This window comes from Amblyomma maculatum, chromosome 7, assembly GCF_055883805.1.
Source record: "Amblyomma maculatum isolate TAMU_Amacu chromosome 7, ASM5588380v1, whole genome shotgun sequence".
NCBI classification, from domain to species: Eukaryota; Metazoa; Arthropoda; class Arachnida; order Ixodida; family Ixodidae; genus Amblyomma; species Amblyomma maculatum.
Window position 1 is genome coordinate 52,106,876 of NC_139350.1, and position 17,592 is coordinate 52,124,467.

At 44.2% G+C, this 17,592-nt stretch overlaps 1 protein-coding gene across 2 annotated transcripts in view; it reads left to right on the forward strand.

Annotated features, from left to right (window-relative positions):
• Window positions 1-14,974, forward strand: part of LOC146183186 (protein zer-1 homolog) — a 103,540-nt gene extending 88,566 nt beyond the window's left edge. For both annotated transcript variants that reach the window (XM_084609074.1, XM_084609073.1), the window contains exons 17-19: window positions 717-814; window positions 10,959-11,085; window positions 14,835-14,974. In XM_084609074.1, coding sequence (XP_084465200.1) covers window positions 717-814; window positions 10,959-11,085; window positions 14,835-14,886 — 277 coding nt within the window. In that variant the 3' untranslated portion in view covers window positions 14,887-14,974. The remainder of the gene's footprint in view (window positions 1-716; window positions 815-10,958; window positions 11,086-14,834) is intronic.
• Window positions 14,975-17,592: the final 2,618 nt, after the last annotated feature.

A 17,592-nucleotide genomic window follows, 5' to 3' on the forward strand; every position in this document is an offset into this window, starting at 1 on the left:
GGAGCTGTTCTGCACCTGTGTGTGAACTGTGTTTTATGCCATTGATTAAGGGGCCAGCACAAACACTTCTCTTCTTTGCTCACTCCCACTGGGCATTGCATGCATCTTGTGAGAACTCCTTGTACCATTCTCAAAGCCTGTTAGCCTAGTGAGTGTAGTGGGCATAATGGGTAACAGAGGTATGTGAAATGTAAAGTTCTGCTGGCTAAAAAAAAAAAAATTGATTCTAAAGAAAATTTTGGCGAGCAGTCATAGAAACTTTTATATATACGCTGCAGAGTGTGTATCTGCAGTAATTTGTCTGTTTTAGCCTTTCATATGGTCTGTCCACTGTTCGTACTTGATGACCATAGCTCTTGTGCATCTGAAAAGGTCTGGCGCTGATACTATTAATAGTGGCTTCTAGTTATTTGTCGCCTTTAAGGCCGCTCATAATTCACTATTGCTCTCGTCACAAAGGAAAAAAATAAAATATCTGCAGCTGCAAAACATGGCTCTCAGCTTTTCCAGTATCATCGTGCCCCGTCTCGAGTCATGTGCTTGCATAATGCAACGCTTTGCAATGCTGTGCAATGTAGCGCATTCACGGTTTGTGTTGGTCACCATTTTTTGCATGGAGACCCAAACAGTGGTCCTTGCACTGTCCGGCTTCTTAAGCAGACCTGTAGGGAGTGGATGACGCCAAGTGCCGTAGTGACAACCTGTTGTTTTTGCAGCTCCTTCGAGCCAATCCTGCGGTTGCTGCAGTGCGAACACACCCCGGAAGCCCAGCACTGGGCCGTGTGGGCTCTGGCCAACTTGACTCAAGTCTACCGTAAGTTTACGCTCCACATTTACTGGGCGGACATCAAACTGATGCACAGGTATCTTGTGGTAAGCAGCCGAGAGAGGAGTTTCGTTTTGTGACTGCACTTCTGAAGCTGCTGAATTCTTCTGGTAGATCGAAGAGCAGCTGAAACATTTTGAAATCTAACGAACAGGGGTAGAATATGTGAATATGCTGAGTAACGGATGCAGAGTATTTTTGGGCTATAATTTAAAATAGTGACGTAATGGTTGAACAAAACCGTGGTGGCGTTCAGGCTTCTTTGCTGGCACAGCGTTAGAGGAGCGCATGATGATATCTACAGAGGCGGTGCGTTTCCAATGCAGAAATGCTTGCTTCAAGAACGAAAGCCAACACCATTGAAAGCAAAGCCCACGGAGCTTGTTATGTGGCTTCCAATAACCCTTGCCAGGGTATAAGCAAAATCATAGGGATTTTTGAAATGTCACCGTCCATGACATCATTACTTAGCCTCTGCGCTGCCGTGAGGCGAGAAGAAGCCTGAGCTTTAATTTGTAATTATGTCATCACTTTAAACACTACTGCAGAAAAATTGGTCATGCCTTACCTACAGGTTTTGCAGATTTGAACCATTGAATATCACGGAATTTTCAAATAATATTTGTGCTGCTTTTGAAAGTTTTTGTATTATACTAATACGAAACTAATAAGGTGAGATGGACACTGCCTCTCTCTTGGCCTGCGTCACTTTGTAAGGTTAAACTTCATATACCCTGAAATGGACATAGTCAGGGCTTACTGCTAGATGGCTGTGACAGAAGGCAGTCAGGCTAGCAGTAAACCTTTATGGCAAGGTCCTTGAAATTCCCATAATGATCTTGAACATTGTAGAAGCTGATGCACACAGTAACATGGTCCTAGAGCAGTGGTCCTCAATCTATTTTGGCTCAAGGAACCCTATAGGCTTTCAACAAACTTTGAGGAGGCCAGCATGCTTTGGGCTTTCCTCTCTTTCTGCCCTTCAAGAAATGCTTTATATCAATTAATAATGGGTGGCAGTACAGTGAAGCAGCTTGCAGTCAGGAATTAGTTTGATTAGTAACAGCAAAAATGACTACAAGGAAAGGTTGGTGTTGATGGTAGCCATGAATTTAGGTGTGTATAACCCCTTCTGTATACTTTGGGCACACATTTTTGTGAATATGTAGCCATGGCTGGGGGCAGAGCTTCCTGAACAATGTTACTGTACCATGTAGTTCAGACACGTCTGGCCTCAGTTTCATTTCCTTCTTGACATTGAACTAATGGCTTTAAAGCTACCAACTACATAGAAATGTGTACCTTCACATCACTGAAGGTCTATGTGAATGGCAGTTTCGCGAGTAATCAATGTCCCACTTGATGAACGTTGTCAGAACGAGCGCATTACGAAAGCATACAGAAATCTACGGGGAGACACCGCAGACCACAGCCCACTTGTGCTTCATGGGATTCCCAAAAGGCGCCGCAGCCGTCGGCATGCGCACGGCATATTGTATGAATGTTAAAATGCTCAGTACTAACGCTGCACTGGTAAGTATTGTGGCAAAATCTTGATTTAATAATAATGTGAGTAATTCTGTAAGGGTATATAATACACTGGAGCAAGATCCGGGAAATTTCTGGAGGATATTCTGTTGTACAGCGAGCCGATGTGTGTTGATCCTGTAAATATGGTATCGTAACCACAGAAAGTTGTCCTCCAAGTATAGAGTGCCATGGTCGCCTCTTGTGTAGCCTCATGCTTTGCACATAATAGCCTTAGCTGCTTTTGGGGCCATAAAACACAGAGTTCTTGCACAGCCAACACGGGAACAAGGCCACGTGACTATAGCGACGCATAGAGAAAACAAACAAAAATGTTTTTGTGTTTCCTGAGGCCGCAGTCAAGGCAGTCCAAGGCTATGGCCATCAATATGTTGCGCCAAATTTTCCGGAATAGTGTGACCACAGTTGATGCAAGGTCTTTATCCTGTAGTAAGCTGAGTGTGGCTGGAGAAGAAAACTTCAACCGTTGAAAGCAGTAAAACAGTGAAGTAGCTTCCAGCACTGTTAGAAATTAAATATTCAGGGGTTTGAATTGGTGATGCTGCACATAATCTCTTGATTTGCTGATTTTCCTGCTAAGTAATTCAGGGGAAGAATATGAATATTGTAAGAGGAGGTTTACCGTATTTACTCGAATCTAACGCGCCCTCGATTGTAACGCGCACCCGTTTTTTCTGACCCCCACTCCCGAAAAAAAAAAAAGCTCCGATTGTAACGCGCACCCGTTCTCCGCGAAAAAGAGTACCGCGCACCTAACGCTTTCATACAGCAATACAACTTCGTCTCGTTTGGAAAAGCAAAGATTTAATCTCGGTGCACTAAAAAACACACACACAAAAGGAAACGGCTTATCTTGCCAAGATTGTCACTATGCCGGCACAAGGTTCACTCGTCGTCGCTGTCAGACAACTCCTTGTCACTGCTGACGGACCAAAGCATCTCATCCTCGGTGCCGTCCATGGCATTCGATATGCCACATTTTTTAAAGGCCTTGATGACCATGGCAGACGGTATCGTGCACCACGCATCTTTCGCCCATCCAGTGAACTCTTGCAGCGAGGCACGCTTCATTCTGTTGCTGGGAGTGAATTCATGGCAGCCACTCACAAGCCATTCGGTGTAGAGCGCCCGAATCCTATCTTTCACTGGCTTGTTCAAGCAAACATCGAGCGGCTGGAGCTGCGATGTCATGCCACCTGGTATCACGACAAGGTCGGTGTTGCACGCAGCGAGCTTGTCCTTGATGCGTTGGTCGAGATGGCACTTGAAAGCGTCGAGCACAAGCATCGCACGCAGGCCCAAACTGCCGCCGGGTCTCTTGCGCCAGACGTTATCGATCCAGTCGGCGACCAAGTCCGTTGTCATCCAACCTTTTTCATTGGCGCGCACAATCACGCCACTCGGAAACACGATTCCTTTCGGGAGCGTCTTGCGCCTGAATATGAGATACGGGGGCAGCTTATGTCCATCCGCGGTGCAACAAAGCATTGCGGTGACGCGTGTTTTTTCGTGGCCGGAAGACAACACGCGCACTTGCTTCGCCCCCTTCTTTTCAACGGTTGTGGTGGCAGGCATGTCAAAGTACAGCGGTGTCTGATCGGCATTTCCAATCCGGCCTAGGTGGTAGCCGTACTTGCGGCGCAAACTTAGAACGAACCGCTGAAAACTGTGCAGCTTTTCTTCGTACTCTTCAGGTAACTTCTGGCATATCCCTGTCCGCCTTCGAAGAGAAAAGCCTTTTCTCTTCATAAAATTAGACAGCCAGCACCTGCTCGCTTTAATGTCGCTCCGCGTTAGCCCTGTTTGTAGGGCTAGCTGCATCGCCCGGACGTTGAGCAGGTCCGTCGTCACTGGCCGCTGCGCCGCTAGCTGCTCTAGAACATATTCTGCGAGCCGCTCTTCTATTTCGGTGAACTGGCCCTGCTTCGGTCCACTGAAACCTTTTCGTGTAGCCTTGCTGCCGAAAATCTTTTCCTTCTGCTTGCGCCAGTCCCGCACGCATGTCTCCGGAACTCCGAATGCGCGTGATTTCCGTCCGTCTCTGCACACACGATGACTTTCCTTTTAAATGCGGCATCATGATGAACTCGACGAATCTTCGGCACGTCCATACTGGTCGGTCAATCGCAGAAAACGGGTAGGCTAACCAAAGCACATGTACCAAAGCACACGAAGCATGGTAGAAGAACAAATGGTAGCGTAACTCCCATAGAAGCCTGCGTGTCGACTCTGAGCGAGGCTTTAGTCTCCCAGCGCCCCCTGCGAACTGTGAGGCACAACAATCACGTGACGTTGCTTGTGACGTCACAGGGACGTGCTTTTGGCGGGGAATTTGATCGTCTTTTTACTTTTGAACGAAAAACAAGGCCAACAACGACGGAGGCAGAACGATGCTCGGATAAGGCAGAAAAATGGACACCGTAACTGTTCAGCCAACTTGACTTGACATGGATTTCTACAGTCAAGTTTTGTGTTAACTGAAATGTTACGGCATCTTTAACCACCTTATCATAGCATCGTTCTGCCTCCGTCGTCGTTAGCCTAGTCTTTCGTCGCGCGTCATGTAAACGCATTCTGGGGCTTATTTCTTCGGGCACATTTGTGAACAAGGGCCTTCAAGTGAATTCGGCAAGCACATGGATAGAATCACATGGCTTGAGGCATTTCACTAAGGGCATAAATGAGTGAAGCTGTGCTGCATAGAAAGCCAGGCTTTATTAATTCACGATTACTTACATAGACGCTTCACGACAATGAAATCTTTAAGTGTGGGAAAGCGACCACCGCTCATTCACGTTCTTCATGAAATCCTCGTGATAACAAAATATCCTCAGCGTAGGTCTCCTAACGAGACGCGGTGCGATTATAAAAGGGCAAAAAATCTTGCTAACAAACAAAGTACATATCAGTGTCAAAGAACAACAAAAACAAACGAACGGAATAACTAACGCTAGCGCTAGAACGCCAACCTGTAAGAGCTTAGGTAAGCAATTCAAATTGGGATTACTAGTATTTAGAAGCTAATGCGTCTGAGAAGTCAAAATATCTACGATATAGCTTTGCTCCAATAAATCTCGCCCTGTTCATGATTCCATTATTTTACTCGCGCTTCATTTGCCACTGAGAGGAGTCAATGTGAGGTTACAAATTTACAACTTAAGCATTTAACATGTTCATGAGAAAGATCCCATTGACAATAGGAACATCACTGTAATAACAGCTAAAGCACGTTCAGCGAACGTTGGTGCGGTAATAGGACGCAACAAGCAAAACACGCAGCAAAGGGAGCGGAACGGAAGGTTTTGAGCAATGCGACACGCGTCTTGGGGGCAATAAAATCTCACCTTCACCGCTCAATTAAAACATGCAGCGATACGCCGCTCATGCAGACGTGTATCCGTAAAACAAGCCACCACTTTTGCGACGTGCCTGGGAGGCAGAGTTGAGCCGCCGAGCTGTGACGCAGCATTGTCCCATCGTCCGGAAATGCGCACATGCAGCGGCAATCAGTTTCTCATCGAGCACAGACAGTCTTAGCCTTGCTGTAAAGCTCTACCACAACTAGCATAATAAAATACTGACTGTTTGTTACAGATAACCCACTCTGTACGCAGCGCGCAACGATGAACGTTGAACCGGGGCCGATGACGCACCCATCCCGCGTATAAAAAAAGCTTTGGTCTGAGCCATATCTGAGCTTTGGGCAACTACGCAGCGGATAATAAGTGGCCGAGAGAGGCCGTTAGAAACAAGTTAAAATATTATTAAAAATGTGACACGTTTTTTTCTTACGCAAGAAACAAAAACTGCATTCATTCCTGAGCGAGAATATTATGTTTACTTTCTAGTTCTTTGGAGTTCTGGCAGATCTTATTTTCTGTGCGCTAGTAATTTGCCTCACAGTTCGCAGGAGCCCTCATCATCGAGTTGATGCCGCTGGCAGTAGGCAGCTGCACGTACTTTCTTCCAAGTTGCGCGACCAGTTGTACATTGACCTTGCACGAAGGATGCTACTGCAGCTAGGCATAGACAGCTAGACCAGCTAGTAGGCTCGAAGTGCATACCAGGCGGCCATTTTGAAATGCCGATGGCGATATGATGTCGGAGATTTAGGGTCGTACTCGATTCTAACGCGCACCCAATTTTTGGACGCGATATATCGGAAAAAAGGTGCGCGTTAGATTCGAGTAAATACGGTACTTGGCGATGTTGAGGTCTACGAGAGGAGTGCTGGAAATAATCTGCTGTCAACTAGGTTGGGTGGGCTCTCGCTCTGTGCAATGGGAGCGTGGATAGCGGAATGTACATCTTCTTCTTTACATTGTTAACAATGGTCAGCAGTGTTGAAGGGGAACAGTGAGTATATCTACCCAGGCCAGGTAGTGACCACATATCTGAATAACGAGAGGGAAGTGGGTAGACGAATAAGGATGGAAGGGAGTGCATTTGGCAGATAGCTTCAGGTCATAGATGGCAGCCTTCTAGTAGCTCTCGGAAGAAGGTGATGTAAAATCTTTGAATGGTCTTGATAAACTGCCAAGAACCGTTTGCATCACAGTAATTTTTAATAAGCAACTAGATTTGAAAATTAAGTGACAGTTACAATTTTTCACATGTTTCGTGAAAGTGCTGCACAGCGATATTAGTGCCTTTTTCCCACCTTAAAAGGCAATCTTTCAAAGCCAATCTATCCTGTAAAATTGGTCATTATTCAGACAAAGCTTACCTGTATTGCGGATAAACTGCAGTCCCACTATCCCCTACTTCCTCATCTCATCTGCCAGCAATGCTATCTGCTGCCCTGCTAAGCTTGGAATCCATTCACTCACCCTAAGGGACCACTGATTATCTTCCCTTTGTATTACATTCCCATGCGTGCCGCTTATCTATTTCAGCCACGATACTATCAACTTGCGCTTTTTCCCTGACCGACTGTGTTTAATTCCCATCTCTTAATGTTACAAATGCAATTTTCCTTACATAGCTCACTGCATCATCCACAGTTTAATCTCAAATGAACTTTGAGGTTTCTCCCCATAGGTGAGCAGCTTGCTGGCAAGATAAATCTATTGTATGAAGTAACATCTAATTAATTTGACCCCATTAATTAAAAAAATCGGACAATCTGAACCCGAAACGGAGTTCCGCCTAATGCCCGTGTAAATCTGTATAGGGTTAATTCTTGAAATACTCGGAATACGAAATTCTTAAATACTCGAAAATAAAAAAATGCCTATTCCGCGTAGCTACAAACAATCCTAGTACTTGCATGTGCTAACTTGTGCTAAGCGATCTTTTTTTTATAAATTTTATTGTAGCTCATCCCATCTCCATGCATCTGTACACTTCTGTCACGCATATCCCATCGCACCGGCCGTCCACTTCAAGTTGCTCATCTGCATGCTCATACCATATCCTTTTCCATCTTGTTTTCATAAGCCGTGTCAGACTGGAACGACTGATCTTCCGCTCTGTCGCTGCCATCACCTGCGCATCATACTTTGGAGCAAACATTGAAATGCGCATATCCCCATGACAATCTGTAATATAATTTGTTGATTATTACCCCACCTCATATGCAATAGCCTGAAAAGGTGCTTTAAAGTTCATAAATGAGATGATAAAGCACATGGATGCAAGAAAGATAAATATGCTAGGCGTTAGAACAGTGTTATGCCACCCCATAACGAAACTAAAAGAGGATTTACACACAAAGCGGTGTTTGAAATGGGGTCAGCAATGAGATGGCGTGATTTTAAGGGAAGCAAAACTGAAACTTTTTACTGGGCTGTATTTCAGCATTTAGGGACTTCCTATCAATGTCACATCTTCCATAATGGTCATGCCTGAAGCTCGTGGGCATCACTGGTGCATGCAGGTCAGGTTCAGGGAAGTCTATTTGGATGATCGCTAGCCTCGCGGGTCATGCCTCGACCTCACCCTCTACCTGAATTAATTGGTGCGATCCCGCCTGTGTCTGAATTAACAAGTGTCCAACTCTATATAGATTTACATGGGCGTTCGGCAGAACTCCGTTTCTGGTTCAGATTGTCTGATTTTTTTAATTAATGGGGTCAAATTAATGAGATTTTACTTCATACAATAGATTTATCTTGCCAGCAAGCTGCTTGCCTATGGGGAGAAACCTCAAACTTCATTTGAGATTAAACTGTGGATGATGCAGTGAGCTATGTAAGGGAAATTGCATTGGTAACATTAAGAGATGGGAATTAAACACAGTCGGTCAGGGAAAAAGCGCAAGTTGATAGTATCGTGGCTGAAATAGATAAGCGGCACGCATGGGAATGTAATACAAAGGGAAGATAATCAGCGGTCCCTTAGGGTGAGTGAGTGGATTCCAAGCTTAGCAGGGCAGCAGATAGCATTGCTGGCAGATGAGATGAGGAAGTAGGGAATAGTGGGACTGCAGTTGTTGCAGTAAAGGGTTAATTAAAGGGATGTGGAAGAAGCCTTTGTTGCTAATTGTTGTGATATCCTGCAACGCACATGGCTGGGCCTATGGTAATGAATATTGTCACCACATGCAGCTGGCCCAATCATGGCTTGTGAACTCCATGCTTACTCGTCAGAAATTCGGCTCATACTGTGAACAGAATATGAATTTATTCAGCTACAAGATTTTCTGCCAAAAAGTGTCTCATGACAGTGAAGATGCCTGATTACTATTTGTTACCAGTAAGCCCTACTTGTTACAGGTACTAGCAGCTGCAACAAGCACATTTTCAATTTGCACTCACAAGTTCAGACCAATTACGAAGTTGTACAAGGTGTCGGGAACCAAGCTGGCTGCCACAGCTTTTCTTGTCAGAGATTTTGTGCAAGGCCGGCGATTCGACCTGTCAGGGAAGGAACAAACTTGCTGGTAGCTAGGGAAAGTGGAATCAGCTGTGATAGAAGCAGTCAGTGAGTAGCGCTGAATTTACTTCTGTTTTGCTTTCTTCAAATTATAGTGATTTCAAATGGCTTCAGGTAGCAACCCAAGTTCTATTTTGTATCAAATGAAGCTTCAACATTGTTTGAAAATTGTATTATCTCGTTATGTAAATGAAATGTCTAAATATACATGTGATGTAACCGTCAAAGGAACCGCGACGTCGCTATAGGCATGTGCTTAAAGTTGCATCCAGTATATGTATGTGCAGTTTGCCACGTGCTACTGGCTGCTCTCTGCAAATCACATTACGCACCACAAAGCATGAATTTGGAGATACTGATTCTTACATCTCTAGTAGCCGGTCTTCTTTCATCAGGCAACATGTATATATGTAGGTGTACTCATCTGCATTTGTCTATGTAGATAGGTGTATATCTAGATGTTGCTGAAAAACTATTGACATGCACACAGAGCCTGCGATCTTGAATACACACGCTTACACCCAGACATAATGAAACATTCGAGCACTCCCACTGACAGCACAAACTGGTGTGCGCATGTTTGCACATGGGGAGTGCTGCTAGAGTAATTCTCATCTACACCAGTTACACTAGTGTAGCAAAACTCCATTGGAGGTACCTAATTTTGCCACATGTGGTGTAGCTGGTGTAGGTAAAAAAAAAAAGGCCCTACTTGCACTTGCTCTGTCGGATTTACGCAATGAATACATTCGATTTTCCAGTCTCAGACTAGGTACTTGCTGACAGGTATCGGCTTCCACACTGACAGGAAGTAGCGTTATGGTCACATGACCTTACAAGAAGGCTGCCATCGTCTGCTTTAGCAGACGATGCCAACCACCAGTCACCGTGACACATTCGTGTTCTTTTGCAACGATGCCATGCACACATCTCAAAGCGATGCCGCACAAGATGAAGATGTGCTCAGGGCACGTCATTCTTTTGCATGCACAATCATTAATCTGCTGATGAACGGTAAGGATTTATCTAGGACATACCTGGGATGTGCAATTAGAAAACTGCATATTGATCGTGTGCTGCAGCCATATGCCATCTGGGTTGAGAGCTAACTAGCGGTCTGTCCAAGAGCAGCACTTATCACCGCTGCTAATAGTGATGCAGCACTCTGTAGCTGAAATTACAAGCAAAGTAATGGCTAACTTTTGGTCTGTCTCTTTCATAGCCGGACTTTGTGATCCTGACCATCATCAGGCAGAAGCAGATGTGTTAGCCAAAGTAGGGGGAATCATATTATTATTTTTTTTATTTATTTCTCACCACGCAGTTATGGAAAATTCTTTATTTCTGCTACAAGCTTCACTTTTCATGTGCAGTGTCTCCTCTCTAAGCACGAGGCTACCTCTTTTCAGGTGGCAGTAAACTTGCGCCCACTTGGTAGAGAAAGGCTTGAGATGTAGCTCTTACTGGTCAGCTCTGCAGCATATTTTACGGGCCTTGTGCTCCTTCTTGTAAGTCTGCAAAATGAAGATGTTCACTGTGGACGCAAGCACTCTTTCTTGTGGTGCATTGTGCAAAGGATTGAATTAAGAGGTGACCGTCAGATTCCAAAGCGCAGATCTGTCCACATTCTGTGGAAGGCAGTGCGTTGCAGCACCTTCTAGACTGCAAGTCTGCAGAATGAGGCAAGCGCTGCGCTCTTCCTATGCAGCTGACAAGTACTGCCCCCTGGTGCGAGAGGAGGGTGGTCTGGAAATGCTTCAGCAGCTGATGCAGAATCCAAGGCCATACTCGCGCATCCATGAGCTTGCCCAGCTCATCATCGAACAGTGTGCCAAGTAAGTTACTACTGTGGATGAAATTTAAAAAAAGAAAGCACTCGTTTGTCGTGAACATGTAGAGCAAGATGCCGCGCTTCCTGTGGCATATTTGAGGCTTGGTCGGGCATGCTGCCTCCTCACCATCATCACCTGAAAGCTATTTAAAAATTGCAGTTATAGAAATGCAAAGGTGCATTTTCTACTCACCTCTGCCGTAGGCTTTTCGGTGTCCCTATCAGAGAGATCTGCATTTTAAACGTGCATTCATTGTCAACTTGAAAGATGGTCAGTAGATAAATTTGAAACCTTGCATTGACTTCTTCTGTGGTTCTGGACGTCTACAATAAATTTACATTTACATGTCCTAAATGGTTTAACGGGCTACTTGAGGAAGCATAGTAGACAAATTCACATTGTGATGAGGTTGATCCGCAATGTGCACATATGTACTCAGCATATCACGGTGTCCTTTGTTAACTTGTTCCACTGCCTCGGAAAGGGTGTGACAAAAACTCACTCAGCACGATGAAAAACATTGTGATGTCCATCTAGTTTTTCGTATCTTGAACAAGATTTTTGTTTATTTATTGTTTCATTGGAGTCCTCTAATAAAGAGTGCATCTGCAGTCAAATTTTCCTAAGAAACATAATCTGCCATGAGCACTTGAAAACCAGCCACGGCTCGAGGAACACCTTCGAGCTGATTCTCTTTTTCCTTTAGTGTGCAGTGCAGAAGCATAAAAGCATGTTGTGGAAGGAATAAAACTGCGCCGCTACCGGTGACGGGGGGATGGCAGTGCTTTTCAGGGCTTGGCCGCACATTCAGATTCTCCCCGTACTATCCAAATGACAAAGTGCGACAGCAGTTTTCTTGAGCACTACAGCACAGGCACAATTGCTGAAGTGAATGGCGCGGTGTGTTTGCTGGTTCCACCACCTTGCATCCTCCCAGTGATAACGGGCAACTCCAAGGTTTTCTGGACATTTTGACCTAATAAAACACTTTCCTTAGAGCTTCCTCTCTGAACTACGGTAAACCGTTTTTCAATATACTGGTTAGAGGTGATTTAGTTGGGCAAAAAGCAGGAAACCGGAACCATGTTTTGACCCACCGGTGACGTTGAGAGACCAACATACGACGTTGCAGATACTGTTAAAAAACTGACACATACAAATTGATTGGCACTTCAGCTTGGGCCATTGTTTCTCTGAAATGGTCAAAAGTAAGCTCAGAATTTTTTACTTCACAAAATGGTAACTTTCAAAATAAATTTGAAGTTGTCCTTTGAGGCGCAGCTTGGCTTTGCCCTGTTATATGTGCTTTTCGCTGATGGCACATGGCAGTGGAGTTGTGCACATGAAAAAAGTTGCCGTTCTGTGTGTACAGTGATGGCATAATGCTTGCTGAGGTGTCAGAAGATGCAGGAAAACTATCGAGCTTAAAAGTTAAAGCACTGTAGATGTTTAATTTTAGTTCCATGCTTTCCTGCCTGTAATGATGCATAAAACATTAGAATACATGGATAACCATGTGGTATTCGCCTGCAACCGCTGAATAATTGTAATTGAATTGCTCCCTTGATGCTGTTAAGTTTCATCCACTGAACAATGGTTTTGGCATGTAAGGTCGTGTGAGGCATGAAAGAGACTGCAATAAAACCACTGATACATTATTTATTATCATTGTAGTTGTTGCAGCAGTCTGACAAAAGTGGTGTAATGAATTAAACTGTGTATTAGCAGTTGCATTGCAATTTTTGTTTTCATTCCTTACATGGCAAACGGATTGCAGCCATTGATCAGTTGGGGAAGCCAAAGCAGCATTAAGGAAAATTTTAATCATAATTTATTGAGCAGTAGTAGCGAGATACCACAGGATGATTAGTGAATACTAATGCAAACTCTTCACTTGAAAGAAGAAAATGTGCAAGCAAAAGTGTGGTGTGTATACTACTTAAAAAAGCAAAGATGTTAAATTTTGGTGATGTTTTTCTTCTTTGTAGTGATGCTGATTACAGTAGAAACCCTTTATAGTAAAATCACTGGGACCAGCAAAAATTTTTACTATATCAGGGTCTTTACTATATCAGCTGTTGGTGATGACATATGGTCCTGAAGATGCTGTCTGGTAATTAAATGCCTACTTACTGAACATGTCTTGTTGCTTAATGAAAAAAACACTCTGAATACCTTCCATCTCTCTCTTATCATCTCTTTGTGCAATTTTTTTTCAGTTATAAAATTTTTTACATCTTGTAAGTACCTCTTAAGCATGAGGACACTGCGGCTACAAATACAACCAAGTTTGATTTCATGTGAAAACCAAAGCCTTACATGAACACGGTGCTACTTTTTGCCGTTTCTGTTTTTTAAAAGGCAATAAATGATAAATGCGCATGGCAGTCAAGTGCTGCTAGACCGTACACACTACACCTCCACTTCCTGCCTCCGCTGCCTCATGCTTCGTGTTGTACAGGGCTGTGAATGTTCTCCTGTTTCTTCCTCTTTCCTATTTCTTGCGGCACTTTTACTTTCCCTTACTTTCTGAATCGACCTTCCGCCTATTTTTCATGTTTGTAGACAGGTTTACTTTTTTCCCCCCTACGCGCTGCGTGCTTTTCCTCACGACTCCAAGGCCTCCGTAAAGTAGGCTTTTTCTGAATGCTGCGAAGCCTAGTGATAAAGCCACTCAAAAGGACACTCGATGTTATTTTTCTCACAATTCTAGGTAGCACGCGGGTGGCAATGTCATATCGTGGGAGCCGTCGCCGTGGCGGCCAGGCGCACTTTACTATAACCGATTTTTACCGAAAATGTCTTTACTATAAAGGGGGGAAAATGTACAGTTGTCTATGGAAGATGAACTGGGACTTAAGTTTCACTTTACTATATCAGAGTTTACTATAGTGGGGTTCTACTGTATTTGTAAAGTAAGCATGCATCACATCACCACGCAGAATTCGCCTACTGCTGGTGAATAGCGTGTTATTGAATTTTTTCTTCAGCTGAATGGTGACTATGATGTCAAAGCTCTCTCCATGTCACACGAGATGTGGAAAAACAAGTATTAGAGCTGCATCTTTGTTGTCATTCCAGTGCTTTATGCAGGCTGACACAAGAGTTTTATTGGATTAGAACAATGAAGCAGATGATTATACCAGCTTTTTGCACAACACACCTCCTGAACCAAGTTTTGACATCATAGCCATGGCTCTTGAAATTTAAATTATAGGGGAGAAGAAATTCAATTGTGTATATAATTATGCATAATTAAGTCCTCCATGGTGATCCGCGTGTGCCGTCTTGCGCACCATTCCAAAGGTGAAAATACACAATCACAAATTTGGGGATCCATACGTTCTTGGAAATCTTCTCAGAATTTTAACCAAACCTTCCAAAACGCCGCATATTGGGCAGTGATATGTTTGTGACACCTCAATTAATATGAATTATATTGTAGCACAGGCATCGATGCAACTGTGAAAGGAGTGAGAAAACTGCTCTACTCAGGGAGGGCAAAATCACTGAAAAAAAGTGCACTGGTATTCTTTATAAAGACTTTCACCATTAAGGGGGCATTATTTCATTTTATAGAAATTTTAGGCACTTCCTGTGCTTGTTCAACATTGTTTGGTAGTATTATTGCTTTATGAAAGACATAGTTTATGGTACCTCAGGCGCACAAATTCTATAAATGTTCAAATGCATTGGCATTTGCTGGAAGAGGATGCATTTCTTATTGATGATGTTCTCCCCATGGTTTGCAGGCACCAGACTGAGCAAGGTTATTCCATGTTCCCAGAGGAAGAGATGGCATGACACTGGGAATTCTGCAGCTAAAGATTTGCAATAAACAGCGCATCCTCTCCTATCCTATTGCTCTGGGTGGGAAGCTGTTTAGAGATCATGACTCTGTTGAAATTGCTTGCTGATGCTCGGCATTTTGCACTTGGAATCCACTGTACAGGATGCTCAATGCAGAATTCTAGTAAAGGCCTCATGCATTGGCTCAGCTATAAAACGTCGTTAATTTGAAGTCGCTGGTGCCAAGAAAAATGTTCAAAAAATCTGGCAGTGGCAGTGGACGACGCCCGTCCCAATTGCAGTGATAAAGAGAAGGTACTGAATGCCAGGCTTGCGCAACTGGACCAGCCGAGCAAGCCACCAGCGGTACTCCAGTCTAGGGTGCTGGCACTCAGCTGAGTTCGCCTCTCCCCCTCTCATACGCACCCACCCATCCACCTACCGCACCGCAAAACGGAGAGGCACAAACGGTGCTTTTTTAAAAATTCTCAGTGGCATGAGGGATTCATTATGCGAGTAGGTTAAATAGTCATTAACGAAAGTAAATACAGTAAATTAAAAGGCGTAGGTCATTGTGTGTTGTCACTCCGTCAAGGCCACTGAGCAAGATGGGTCGTGTCGCAGGATATGCACAGCCGCTGCTATGAGTGAAAGATGCTTTGGTGCCAGTGCCTCCACGAGCTGCGCTGCCTTGGCTATGGCCGGGCTGGAGAAAGACCAACAGTGCACGCATCTCTACCTGCAGTCCGGCCGTGCCTTGGTGAAGCGCTGAGTGTATTCATGGCAGTGCAGCACACCTTCGCCTCTGCAGGGACGTGCTTTGGTGGTCGGCAAGCTGTGCCACAAAGTGGTTTTCTGTGCTGGGAGGCCTAGAGTTCGGGCGCTATGTCATATCAAACATAAGCATCGCTTTGCGGTGCGGCACCACTTCGCTGCTCCGAGGTGGTGTCGCTTCATTGGTTTGCAGCGAAATCGGGATCGAGCATTGCAGCAAAGCACCGAAAAGCTTTGAATGAACATGGCTGGTGCAGGCAGCCACTTTGAATTCTACAATTAGTCACATGAGAGATTACAGGATCGCAGAAATTCATATCCGAGATTTCGAATTGAGCAAGTTCAAATTATCAAGGTTTCACTAAATGTGCCGCCACCTGGAAGGTTCTGCGGTGGAAACTAGACAGAAAAGGGAAGGATACACACTTTTAAACCATGCCATGGCATGTATTCAGAATATGGGTGCTTTGGGATGGGGTGCGTGTAGGGTGGGTGGATTTAAATGAGGTTAACCCATCCTCCAGGGGACATGGATCAAGAGCCCGCCACTTCCCTTTTCTGTGTAGCCTTTTTTGTAGAGCCACGAAATTTTGTCCGCGAGTATAGCAACATTTATAACTCCAATTGCAAACAATTGATTCGCTTTACACAAAGAAAAGGGTCCTATATATAAACAGAAAACTAAAGGAAAAAGGCTACATAAAATGTGTCGAGAGACTACACGGCATTTCAGGTTACTATGTAGCGATAAACCTTATAAAAAAGTCTTGCTGTTCAGAACCACTCACATAACGCAGACATGGAAAATGCTGGAAAATACACGCACCTTTGCACATAGAATAGCAGATCAGCACAATAACTGAACACACACCATCAATTTAAATCCATGTTGAACACTGTGCACACATAACAGATCAGCACAATAACTGAACACACGCCATCAATTTAAATCCATGTTGAACACTCTGCACACATAACAGATCAGCACAATAACTAAACACACGCCATCAATTTAAATCCATGTTGAACACTGTGCACACGCAAAAGGTGTGTATTGATGCTTTGATAGCCACAATATTTTGCATGACTTGACACATATACATATGAATTTACAGCTGCTGTACACAAAAGTTGGTTGAATATATGCAAGCCCCAGCATTTTGCACATTTTGATCATTTTCTGAGCAACTAAACCTTCTTGCAGCACGCTTCTCATGTTTACACCCTGGCCCTGTCGCTTTGAAGTCAGTGGGGTCATCGTATTTGCTGTGCTTTCGTGTAAAATTCGTGGTTTCTTCACAAGCCAGGTATGGATGATGTGTTCCTTCACATACATGCCTGTCCTCCGGCACTATTAAACAAAATTCCCCATAGTGTGTAAAAAAAATTGTTACATATTAAAAGGATGCCTAAGAAAAAGAAGGGAGTGTGACAACCTCCTAGGGGTGTGTAGTGTAGGGAAATCACAGATTGTCTTCTCGGTGGCTCCCGAGCCAAAATTGAATGATGCGTTCTTAAGATTTGCCAAGACAGGATGTTAAGGAAATCGGCCACATTCCAAAAATTCGTTGTAAGTTATGAGATATCCTCGACTTGGTTCGACCCCAGGTTTCCGGTGATCACGTTCCTCTGCAGTCTCCGCCCAGTGCCATGTTCTTGATGGCCATTCTTATGGTGGCCTCTACCTCCTCTTTTGAACTGAACTGTGGTGGAGCATCTGGCTTGGCATTTTTGGGTCCGTAATATTCGGTATGGCTTGCTGGATGGATAGAAATGTTGATGTAGCGTTCGAGTTGGGTTAGCAAAGTGGCATGATTGCCCTAGTAGGTGTGAGTAATGCTGCGCAGGGTCTTATTAAGGCGAAAGCTTTTAATGGCATGTATTGTTGTCCGTTCGGTCACACTATAGCTGCCATTCATTCTGACTTGGCGACGCTTGGCTCGTGAG